A 12,390-nucleotide genomic window follows, 5' to 3' on the forward strand; every position below is an offset into this window, starting at 1 on the left:
TTCTTTCTGTTCTTGGTTGCACCCCCTCCCCGAGCCCAGCGGGGAGGAGGTGGGAAGAGAAGTCGTGAGAAGGGTGATGCGGTGCGGGGCCGAGCAGTGGAAGGGAAGAATTCTGCCCAGGAGCTTTTCCGTGAGGGCTTCTGTCTCGGAACTCAGCTAGGGACTTCAATCAGGGTTCCACTATGGGGACCTCTTCCTGGGCTTTCTGAGTGTCCTTGGACTGTAGGGTGTTTTGCTGGTTCTGGTTTCTCAGATGGGGTTTCCCGAGCTGACATCCTCAAGTGTTTGTTTTATTTATTTTTACAAATAGCAGAAGCAGCCCCTTTGGCACAGACTTGGGAGGGGTGGGACACTATGGTCCTTTCTGAGCAGGCTCTGTCCAGGTCGTACAGCGCTGTTTTGAGCCAGCTAGTGACAGCAGGGGCGGTCCCATGTTTTCGGAATCAGCGGAGGCGGAAACTTGACACTTTGACTTGGGAGTGGCTCTCTCCTTCCCCGGAGCTTTATAAAACTTCAGCCCAGAGGCTCCAGCTCAGCTAGCTGCATCCTATTACCCTGCTCCGGTGAGATCCTCTTTCCTCTCCCTGATGTAGCAGAGAGCCCGGGGACCTTCTTTATCGACTCCGGGGTTCTCCCTTGTAAGCGGGTTCAGGCAGAGATTCAGGAAGTAGCTTTAGGAGAGCTGGCAGTGTTCCTTGTGGGTGGGAGGACAGAATGAGAGGGATGAGTAGGCAGGCTTCCTCCCTCACTGGACCCCCGAGGGCCTTGGCTGAGGGCTTGAGGAATCTGAAGAGTTATTTTCTAGACTTTGTCAACGATAGGCAGAAGTGGGGAAGACAGGTAGGTTCTTGCACTGAGCATCCCCAGACCCCGTTAGCAGAAGTAGGGTGTGGGACTGTAGATGGGTCTGGCCTGATTGACCCTGAGCTCAGTTGGGTTTTTGCCAACCCTAGGCTTCTCTCCTAGGAACAGTAGCCAGTATGTGGGAGGATGGGGATGCAACATAAACAGCCATTGGAGACAAGCAGTCTCCTGACCCTAAGAAAGGGAGTGGCAGAAAGAAAGGGCCATTGGAGTAGAGGCCCCACAGGGGATGTCACCACACTCAGAGAACTCTAAAAAATCCCCTTGCAGCACACGTAGAGACCACTACAGAGATATCCCCGAGACAGACTTTCAGACACGAGAGGTAGAGAAAAAGTATTTCTGTGAGATCCTGTTCTCTGTCCTGGACCCTTTGATCGCTCCCATGTTGACTCTTTCAGGGAGCCACTTCACCTGTTCTTGGATCCCTGACTCTCCTGGTCTGTTTCTTCTCAGACAGGTCAGTCTGTGAGGACATCAGCTCCTTCTTTGGCGTACTGATGGCAGCAGAGCCCCTGACTGAACTGGAGACAGCCATTGAGACCGTGGTCACTACTTTCTTCACTTTTGCAGGGCGGGAAGGACGGAAAGGCAGTCTGAGCATCAATGAGTTTAAGGAACTGGTCACTCAGCAGCTGCCTCATTTGCTCAAGGTTGGTAGAGGTCTCTAGGACTGAGGTTTTCTCTGTATGCCAGGTGATGACTGCAAGTGTAGGTAGTTCTGTGTTTCCTCAACTCAGGTAAGTGTGTGTGTGTATGTGTAAAATTAGATGAGCAAAATTTGCTGTTTGGTGCAAATGGGAATGTGCTATTATTGGGCTGTATGCTTCTGTCAAACAATGCTGTTAAGAACTTGAGTCTGCCTGTGTCTCTCTGGTCTCATTTTATCAACATATCATAGGATCCAGAGGTGGATTCCTAGAAGTTTACACAGTAAGAACTACATAGAGGCTTAACAAAAATAAAACTACAAGTCAGGCATGGTGGTGCTTGCGTGTGCACCTGTAATCCCAGCACTCGGGAGGCTGAGGCAGAGGGATCCAGAATTTGAAGCCAGGTTAGGGAGACCCTTTCTCCAATACTCCCTGAATCACAGTGTGCTCTGCCCTCAGTATTCCCGGGTCTGTGAGGATCCTCTGTAGCTACCATCCACTCCCTGTGAGCCCTCCCCTAGGAAGGGGCTCCTTCCACAGAGGTGAGTGGGGAGTCTAACACTGACTCTGAGCTTGTGTGCTGTCGTAGTTTGATAACAGTGTATTTGACTTCATTTATGCAGATTCACAGGTACATCCAAGCGTGTGAACATGGCTGTGTGTTGCGGTGCACACCTTCAATCCTAGCACTCAGGAAGCAGAGCCAGGTAGATCTCTGAATTTGAGGCCAGCCTGGACTATAGAGCCAGTTCAGGGCAGCCAGGAATACACAGAGTATCCCTGTTTTGAAAAACAACAATGAAGAGTGTGATTTTTTTTTTTTTCTCCCGGAGACAGGGTGTCTTTGTGCAGCCTCGGCTTTGTAGACCAAGCCGGCCTCAAACTCATAAAATGAACTGTCTCCCTGAGTGTTGAGATTAAATGGGTGCACCTCCATGCCTGGCTGAATTTATTTTTTATTTTTAGACAGGCTCTCACTATATAGTCCTGGCTGACCTGGAACCTGCTTTTAGTCCAGGATGGCCTATCCTGTGGCAGCTTTTCAAATTCTGGGACTGTGATACCCCACCCAGCTTCTGGTTTTTTGGTTTTTTTTCTTCTTTCCTTTCTCTCTCTCTCTTTCTCTCTCTCTCTTTCTTCTTCTTCTTCTTTTTCTTCTTCTTTCTTTCTCTTTCTTTCTTCTCTCTCTTTCTTTCTTTCTTTTCTTTCTTGACAGTCTCTTGAAGCTAAGGGTGGCCTCAAACTCCTGCTTACCTAATTCTACTTCACAAGGGCTGAGATTACAGGTGTGTGCCACTAGTCCCAACAAGACTATAGATTATCTTGTTTTCCATTTTCAGTGTATGTGTTTGGGTGTTTTGTATCGTACATGTCTGTGTGCTCCATGTGTATGCTTGGTTCCCATGGGAAGCAGTAGAGGACATCAGCTAGTGTGGAACTGGAGGTACAGGTGGTTGGAACTGTCATATGGTGGTAGGAATTGAAGCTGAGTCCTGCTTGGTATGGTGGCACAGTCATGCCTTTAATCCTGATGGAGGCAGACAGATGTCTGAGTTCAAGCCCAGCCTGGTCTGCAGAGTAAGTACCAGGACAGCCAAGACTACATAGAGAAACCTTGCCGCAAACAACAAAACAAAACACAGCAAAACAAAACAAAAAATATAGTTTAAGGTAGCCTTGAATTCTTTGTAGTCTCCTGTTTTGGCCTCCTGGGTGTTAGTCAGGATTCAGACACAAGTGTCCTGGCTTCCCCAGGACCTTCAGTCTCTTGACTGCTCTGTTTTCCTTTCCTTCCATTAACTTCATCTCCTCATGGATCTTCTTGTTTAGTTTGCCTTCTGAGACACATCATTCTAATCCTGCTTACAAACCTGCTGATTCTGTCTCTGTGTTGTTGTCATGCGGGGCCGCCTACCCTCAAATTTCTGTCTAGTACCACCTGCATCTGGTAGGTCCAGCATGAGCCTAATTTCCAGAAGTGGTGAAGAGAACTCAGGAGACAGAGCTCATCGATGCAAAAAAGCAAGAGGTTTATTTTAACCATTGTGCAATGGGGTCACCCCTGCTGGTCAGCAAGGAGTGGCACTGGGAGATAAAGGCTTTGGGTTTTTAAAAGAAAAGGTGCAGGAATTTTCAGTGGTTGCAGTCTTGGCAATTCAGGATTGGATGAGGTATTTAACTTTTAAAATAATTGGTTGGTTCTGGGCACCCTTCCAGTTAGCCCTGTCTTAAATATCTGGGGAATATCTGATCTTCAAGTCAGTTTGGAATTTCCTGCCATATGAGATATAGCTGCAGTTAAAGGTGGGAGAGTGATTAACTCCTCCCGGGTCTGTTCTGAGGAGTGGGGGCTACAGGCATTGGATCAAAGGTCAGGAGCTATTCAGGAGAAGGATTGGGGCCATTTGGCCCAGTTTTCCAACAAAGGTTATCTCACAGGTGTTGGCCGGTGATTTTCTCTCCACCTAGTAGAGATCTCTGCTTGTTCACTTCCTTATCTCTGCTCTCACAGATCGTCAGTGTCAGGAACTTTGACATTCCTCTGTTCTCTGGGAAAGCACTAAGAGTCTTTAATTAACATGGGCCTAACAGTTGAAAATGTAAGTTATAAGGCAATTAAAGAAACTTAGGTTACAAGGTTAGTCTGATTCTTTCACATGTGTACCCGGAGAGCTGAGTCTATGTAGAGGGACATGCACTGGCTGGTGTTCTTGTTTCACTCCAAATCTATAACTGCAAACTCCAAAGGAACCCTTGGCAATGCTACTCAGTTCTGTATTTCCCTGTGAAATAGGTCACCATTTTTTTTTTAACCTGAGATGCCTCTTTCCACATCACTTTCCCAATCACTGAGAAATTGACTCACTGAGAAAAGAAGCCATCAAGAAGGTTTTATGTGTGCCCCCCATCCCCAAATCATCTACTTACCATGTCAGCATCTACTGTGTCTTCCTTTCTGTCCTCACAGGTGATGTCATCCTTCTAAGACCAGCATCTCACCCCTCTTACCTCCTCAGAATACCTTTTCCTGCAGTGATTTCTTTTTTCCTCTACACTGTCAGGTTTTCCTTCTTCTGGATCATCTGTATTAGCTTGCCCTGTGCTGGAACTCATAACAAAATCAGCTTAGGGATCCATCCCTTGGCCCTTTCTCTTTTCTATCCCCAGTTCAAAATGCTTATATCTGTTAAAAGCACACATCCTGCAATAGGCTCACACACTCAAACTTAGAGCAATCTTCTTGGTAGTTTTAATCTTTTTGAGGAAAAAAGGCTTAGTTTGCCCATTGTAGCCTCTCATGGGGTCACTTTCCCTGGGCACACAGAATCCTTGCTCTTCTTGTACTGTGTCCCTTTGAGAAGCTCACCCTTGCCACAGCTTGTTTCAGGGTGTCAGTCAGGTCTCAGAAAGTTCAAGATGTCCTTGGCAATGCCACCAGCACAGAAAGCTTCTGCTTATTTATTTTTAATATTTATTACTTTGTTTGATATGTATGGATGGTTTGCCTGCATGCATGTCTGTGCCATGCTGGTCGGGGACAGAAGAAATAGACATCAGATCCCTGGAACCAGATTTACAGACAGTTGTGACCTGCCTTGTGGGTGCTGGGAACTAAACCTGGGTCCTATGGAAGAGCAGGCAGTGCTCTTAAACCGCTGAGTCATCCCTCCAGCCCCTGTTTGCTTTTTTTTTTGTTTGTTTGTTTCAATTTTTGAGACAGCGCTTCTTTGTTGGCCTGGGACTTGAGATCTTCCTGCCTTTTCCTCCCAAGTGTTGGGAGTACAGGGAGTCATGGTGCACCTCACTTATATCTTTTTCTTTCTCTCTGTCTCTGTCTTTTAAACAGGATCTCTCTATGCAGCACTCACGGTCCTGGACTTATGAACCATCTATTGCCCAACTCTCCTATCTCCCATATCAGCCCTTAACATTTTTTTTTGTACACACTTCCCTGCTGTCCATTACTGTGCGTTTTCACAGTGAAAAACAGGCTGACCTCCAACTCACAGCTCTCTTCCTGCTTCAGCCTCCTAAGTGCTGCGAGTATAAGAGCATCACAACCCATTTGGATTTACTTAAATTCTTATTTTTCAGAATTTTAGTGGCCACTTTCACACATTTACTTTTGCAAGAAGAACTTGCATTTAAAACAATTAATTAATTAGATTTTTAAAAATATTTTTTATTTTAAAATAATTTTATACATTCACTTTTATCCTAGCTGTAGCCCTGTCCCTCTTTCCCTCATAATTCTCCCCTCCTTCCCTCACCTCCTCTCTGCCCCCTTCCCCTGAATCCACTGAGAGGGGAGGTCCTTTTCTCTTTCCATCGGACCCTAGCTTCTCAGTTATCTTCAGGAAGTCTGCATGTCCTTATCTGTGGCCTAGCAAGGCTGTTCCTCCCTTGGGGGCTGGGGGAAAGCTCAATGAGCCAGTCATTGAGTTCATGTCAGAAATAGATTCTTTTTTTTTTTCAATGCAGTTTATTCAGGAACCTTGAACAATCATCTGACCCTGGGGAAAGCCAGCCCACAGCTTAAATAGCCTCTGGGTAGCCAACCCCAGGGTGCCACGTGGGCAATGCAGATAGGTCCACATACATGGAAGCAAGCCAGATCCTCAGCCTTAGCCAAATGTGGAAATGTTCATGACAGAGAGCACTCACCATCGGGAAGGTGGAAGGCAGAAACGAGCTCCATCTTTAAGGCACAGCATTCCGCAGCTCTCTACAGTTCCCCCTTTTTGTTTTAGACGCATCAGGCAAGAGTAGAGGTCTGATCTCTGATATTAGAAATAAATTGGGACTTTGTACTGATGTTCATTTAGGTGTCATCCACCCAAAGAGCATCAGACCCGACCGATATCTTTTTCTCAGAGGCGGGACCTGGGGCATCAACCCGCATGCAATCAGATATGTTCTTCTCTGGGTCCAAAGCGGCTGACCCTGAGTGCAGTGCTTAGCCTCGCATCCTGAGCGTAACATTTTAGCTTTTTATGGTAGCCAACCATGCTTGGGGAGACTTTCCTGCTTCAATGGCTGTAAAAGGCCTGAATGGTCATGGCTGCATTACGCTGTTGTGAGACTCTAATCTTGCATATATACCACAGGCAAACCAAGGAGACCAACACCAGAAGGCCTGCTAATGCTCCCATGCCCGCCCATTCCTTCAGATGATTCATGGCTGCAGCAATCCATGATGATAATCCTGTGGCTAGTCCTGCGTCCACTCTGGTAGAATTTACTGTGACAAAAAACTGTGTAGCCCAGGCTAGCCTCGAACTCCTGCCTCTGCCTCCTTCAGCAAATTGTACCGGTGTGCGCCACCACAACTGGCAGATTTTTTTTTTAAAGATTTATTTATTTATTACTTATGCAATGTGTGTTAGCATGTACACCTGCACGCCAGAAGAGGGAACCAGATTTCATGTTTAGATGGTTGTGAGCCACCATGTGGTTGCTGGGAATTGAACTCAGGATCTTTGGGAAGACCAATCAGTGCTCTTATCCTCTGAGCCATCTCTCCAGCCCCCAGAAATAGATATTTTTTAAAATTTCAGTTTATTTACTTTATATCCCAAGGGTGCCCCCTTCCTTCTCTTCTTCCGATCTCTCCCTTCCCTTCTCCCACACAAAAAAGAAAATGGGAGCCCACACTATACCAAGTTTACGTATTAATTACAGTTTTGTGTGTATGGTATTAGAGATTGAAGCCAGTGCCTCATTCGTGTTAGGCTGTCCAGGGCTGAATCATATCCTTAGCCTTTTTAAAAATTTTGAAACAGACTTTCATTAAATATCCCTGTAGGCCTTTAGTCCTATCCTCCAGCCTCAGTCTCTTAGGTAGTTAAGATTTCTGTTCTGCACTACCAGGCCAAGCTCAATTCTAATAGTATTGTTTGTTTGTTTGTTTGTTTGTGGAGGGTGCAGGGAAGACCAGGATTTAGTTCTGTTGCTCCATGAAGGCTCATCACTGTCTATATGCCAGGTTGAGGGAATCTTCACCCTCTTTTGTCCTCCACAGGCAACAGGCCCATACATGGTGCAAAATAGCCATACATATAGGGTTAAATAAAATAATCAAAAGAGAAAAAGTATCCTAGACTCCAGTACAGGTTCTAGCTGTTCTGGTTGTCTGTGCTTAGCACCATTCCCTGGTCTCCTGAGGTTTAAATCTCAACTGTGAGGCAGAGTTGTTATGCCTTTCCTGTTGGATTGTTGGTCTATTATTCAGCCTCTATTTACTGAAGACCTACTCTGTCTTTTCGTGTCTTGGTGAACAACCTTCAGCTGCATACTTGACACTGAAAGTATATTGTTGGACAAGGTCCTTGAGCCACTGTCATTCTAGTGGATCTTGAGGATCAAATGATATAAAACATAATGTAATATCACAATGCCTGGAATCAAGGGCCTAAGAGTGGTTGGTTGCCCTGCCACTCTTCCCTTCTGCTGGTTGAGGAAGTATTGTCCAATGACTGAACTTATGACTCTGCTAAGAAAACCCTTCTAAGAATTTGCTTCATGTCACCCAGAGATCTGTTTGGCAGGATTTGCCTTTGTCCAAATGTTGAGTCAAATGGGGGCTGGAGAGATGGCTTAGTGATTATGCACAGTGCTCTTGCAAAGGATCCATGTTCAGTTGCCCGCACCTGTATGGCAGCTCACAACCACCTCTAAGTCCTGTCCAGATACCGTCCTCTCTGATCTCTGTGGCACCAGGCATGTATGTGGTGCATGTACATACCACATGTTGGCAATATGCTCATACATATGAAATAAAATGAACACATCTAAGAAACAAACAGCCTCCCCACAGATCCCCCAGTGTTGAGAGTCAGGTGCCTGTGAGGTGTCCTGTCATCTGACACCCACCAACTGTTCAGCAACGATGTTTATGTTGTGATTGTTTATCTGGCAACAAATCCTTCCATCATGGAGGCAGGCTTCCAGAATCCATTGGTTTCACAGCCATGAGACACTCTGTCAAGAGCGGCCTAGAGAACCAGGTAACCTGGTACTTTTGCTGTTCTCCTGACCTGCCGGCTGGTGACTAAATTGAGAAGAGGTTAGGATGCTGCAGCTGAGCAGCCATGACCGTAGTGCCTTGTGAAGGAGGACGGTAGTTCACCCTCAGCCACAGTGTATGCTGCTGTCCCTTGGATATGGGACTTCCAGGCAGTGGGACCATAGCCTCATCCTTTAGTCCAGGGGAGGGTGTTGGCGCTTCTGAGGGAAGGCACGTGACAGTTCTTTCCTCTACCCTGCCTCAAGAGCCATAGTTCTAATCCTTCCCTTTTACGTCTTAGGATGTGGGCTCTCTAGATGAGAAGATGAAGAGCTTGGATGTGAACCAGGACTCGGAGCTGAAGTTCAATGAGTACTGGAGACTGATTGGGGAATTGGCAAAGGAAATCAAGAAGGAGAAAGTCCTGGAGATCCGGAAGAAGTAAAACCTGCTTGTTAGGATTGGGGTCAGCAGGGTCTGCTGGGCTGGGGCAGGCAGAACTCCCCTCCCTGCAAATAAAGCTTCCTTCTTGAAACACAGATGCTTAATTTTCATACACTACCCTGATTTCTTTTCTTGAGATCCAGGGATGAGAAAGCTCTGCCTTTAACTGAGGTAAAAACATGAACATTATGGACATTTTGAAGACAAAGGATGTGGTTCAGGTTCATCTTCATATATCTATAGCATTCTAGCACTATGTGATTTTTTTTTTTTTTTTGTCCGTCTGGTGTTGGGGACAGAACATGTCCTTGAGAACGTGTGGCACAGCAATAGACCTTACACTAAGTCGGTGCTCAATAAATACACAGTTGATGGTGAAGAATACAGAGCTTGGAGTCAAGAGAGGCTGCTGGGGCTCAGCTCCATGTCTCCAGTTCCGTTTGCTCCTATAACTCCTGGAATGTGTCCTTTGGCTGGTAGTGATAACAAATGTGCTAAATATCTCACCTGTATAACCTAGCTAACTGTCACAGCTGTCTAGGTTTATCAATCAAATTAATTTTTACAGTGTTGAGAGTTAAGCTATGATCTTGTAAAAGTCAGGTAGTTGGGAGGAGCCACACCCCAAGTTCTCTTTTTGGTTCCTTTCTTCCTTCCCTCCCTCCGTCCCTCCCTCCCCCCCTCCCTCCCCTCCCTCCCCCCCTCCCTCCCCCCTCCCTCCCCTCCCTCCCCCCTCCCTCCCTCCCTCCCTCCCTTCTTTCTTTCTTTCTTTCTTTCTTTCTTTCTTTCTTTCTTTCTTTCTTTCTTCCTTTCTTCCTTTTTTTAGATTTATTATGTGTATAGTGCTCTGCCTGAATGCCAGAACAGTGCACCAGATCTCATTATAGAAGCTTGTGAGCCACGATGTGGTTGCTGGGAATTGAACTCAGGACGTCTGGAAGAGGAGCCAGTGCTCTTAACCTCTGATCCTTCTCTCTAGTATTTAATTATTTTTTAATTTAAAACTTTTCGCCTGTCTCGGTGGTGCATGCAGGCAATCCCAGCACTGTGGGAGGCAGAGGCAGGCAGATCTCTTTGAATTTTAGAACAGCCTGGTCTATAAAGTGAGTTTAGCACAGCCAAGGCTTCACAGAGAAACCATGTCTTGAAGAACAAAGAAAACAAACCAACCAACCACACAAAAGAACCCTTTTTCCTTTCTTCTTTCTTTCCTTTTTCTCTTTCTTTCTTTCTTTCTTTCTTTCTTTCTTTCTTTCTTTCTTTCTTTCTTTCTCTTTCTTTCTTTCCTTCTTTCTTTCTTTCCTTCTTTCTCTCTTTCTTTCCTTTCTTCCTTTCTCACTTTCTTTCTTTCTTTCTTTCTTTCTTTCTTTCCTTCTTTCTTTCTTTCCTTCTTTCTCTCTTTCTTTCCTTCCTTTCTCTCTTTCTTTCTTTCTGTCTTCCTTCCTTTCATTACTATTTCTTCTTTCTTTCCTTTCTTTGTTTCTTTCTTTGTTTCTTTCTTTTCTTGAGAAACAGTCTCACTATATAGACCAGGCTGGCCTCAAAATTCTAGAAATGGTTGGTTCTGCCGCCCAAGTGCTGGGATTAAAGGCATGCATCAACATGCTGGGCCTCATAAAAAAAACCTTTTTTTTGAAACAAGGTCTCACATAGTCCAAGCTGGCTCTGAATTCCTGCTCCTCCTGCCTTTCCTTCTGTAGTGCTAGGATAAAGCTATATGCAGCTGTGCTCTTCATGACTCCATTTAATGCTGTGGATAGTGTCACTGATGAATCTGCAGAGTCTGGTATTAACAGGGGGTCAGTACACTAGGGCATTTTGGCTTTTCCAGGGATGAGTTAGGGAGCCTGGTCAACCTAGTTCAGACTGGAAGAGGAGGATGGGCTGAGCTGAGGGCTGAGGCAGGGACCTGGCAGGGGTACTCACCCCCTTCCTCCACCCTCTACCTCAACCTTCTGCTTACATTCAGGAAGCCAGAGAGTTCAGTTTGTAGCAGGTCTTTCAACTCCTTCTTGCTCAGTTTATATTTGACCCTTCCTTGCCCGAATGGGCATGGAAGACATTGATGAGGGTCTCCATGGCAGTCTCCAGCTCAGAGCCCATTTCAGCACACACCTACCCACCCCCACCTAAGGGAAGTGAAGTGTCAATCAGGTTCAGGAGCTCTGGGGTCCTCAGAGAAGGGCAACCTCAGGCCTGGCCCTGGTTTCCCAGCTCAGAGAGCTACAAGATGGGACCCTCCTCGACGTTATCTTTCATTGAGATTTTGCAAGGTGGGAGAAACCCAGTCACACCTAAGTCCAGTCCAGCATTCTGGATCCCTCCATCACTCCCCAGCCAGAGGGAGTCTGGGATGGTCATGAGATGAAGCAAGAGGAACTGGGATGTCTTCAGAAGTCTTCAAAAAACACATGCAGTGACTGGCTCCTGGCTGCCTGGGCACAGACTTAGGGTTGGGGGTGGGCTATGGGTGGACACAGGACCAGGCAGGCTTCCAGCTCTATTTTTACCTTCTGGCGCTGTCACAGTCAAGCTTTGCTGTGGGTACTAAGTCTCTGATGCCCACACAGGGAGAAGTCTGGTGTCTTTGGTGAGCTGATGGAGGAGTGACAGTGATTGGGGGTGGGGTTGGCAAGAGTTGGTGTGGAGGGGAGCCACACTGCTAAGTGACCCTTGCTCTTTAGGCACAAAGGATTAAGCCCAGGTCCTTTTGGCTGGATCTCCATCTTTCTGGGCCTGGAATTTACTTATTTATAACACCACACATTCTACAGCCATAGCTGTCCTGGAACTAGCTCTGGCTGGCCCTCAACTTTTGGCAATTCAGTCTCCATGCCCAAGATACCCTTGCCTGGCTCCCCTCTCTCCCAGCATTTCATTTTGGCTTTTCTGGGGGTATGCTTCCCATGATCTCCTAGTCTAGTCCTCTTATCTGCAAAGTTATCCATTCCAATCACATAGGTAGAAGCTGAGGGAAATGTCTGAGGCTTTCCCTTGGACACAAAGATTCTAAGGAGGTACTTACCTAAAGGCTTTGTCCCTGAAGCTGTCTATTCCTGCCTCAGGCCACCTCTGTTACAGTAGCTCCAGTGGGAGCAGGATAGGGCTGGTTTGTGTTAGAAAAAGGCTGAATGCATGGGTCATTTGTGTTCCACGGGCCCGGTGAGAGCAGAAGAATGGAGAGGTCTATTGAGAAGAGACTACCATGCTAGGGCCCTGAGTCCTTTGGTCATGGGAGGGTCATGTGTTCCCCAGCCTCAGGGCAGCTCAGGTATTTCAGATCAGGTGTCCTCATCCTTCCTCACCACTGGGTATACTGGACAATGGGTCCTGATTAGATGACATCCCAACTCTTCAATGGAGCCCTTGTGACTGTCACCTGAACTCCAGTCACAAGAAGTTAGTTGTCACAGAGAAGAGGGG

The 12,390-nt window shown here is 46.5% G+C and overlaps 1 protein-coding gene across 4 annotated transcripts; it reads left to right on the forward strand.

Moving 5' to 3' along the window:
* The first annotated feature begins 168 nt into the window (after window positions 1–168).
* On the forward strand, window positions 169–9,062 carry S100a13 (S100 calcium binding protein A13). 4 transcript variants are annotated; one of them, XM_060367829.1, is made up of 3 exons: window positions 169–563; window positions 1,321–1,517; window positions 8,825–9,062. In XM_060367829.1, the coding sequence occupies exons 2-3, from the start codon at window positions 1,365–1,367 to the stop codon at window positions 8,966–8,968; spliced, it is 297 nt and encodes a 98-aa protein (XP_060223812.1). In that variant the 5' UTR covers window positions 169–563; window positions 1,321–1,364; the 3' UTR covers window positions 8,969–9,062. The 4 variants fall into 4 exon arrangements, with proteins under 4 accessions (XP_060223812.1, XP_060223817.1, XP_060223814.1 ...); XM_060367834.1 differs by having other exon boundaries at window positions 1,325–1,517; XM_060367831.1 differs by lacking the exon at window positions 169–563 and adding an exon at window positions 692–840.
* The last annotated feature ends 3,328 nt before the right edge of the window (window positions 9,063–12,390 follow it).

The sequence above is a fragment of the Meriones unguiculatus genome, chromosome 1, assembly GCF_030254825.1.
Source record: "Meriones unguiculatus strain TT.TT164.6M chromosome 1, Bangor_MerUng_6.1, whole genome shotgun sequence".
Lineage (NCBI taxonomy): Eukaryota > Metazoa > Chordata > Mammalia > Rodentia > Muridae > Meriones > Meriones unguiculatus.

Bases quoted from the DNA above. Each gene is read 5' to 3' on its own strand.
- S100a13 (XM_060367829.1), top strand. From the start codon at position 1,365: ATGGCAGCAGAGCCCCTGACTGAACTGGAGACAGCCATTGAGACCGTG. The intron at 1,518-8,824 runs GTTGGTAGAGGT...TTTACGTCTTAG, and splicing joins AGCTGCCTCATTTGCTCAAG to GATGTGGGCTCTCTAGATGA.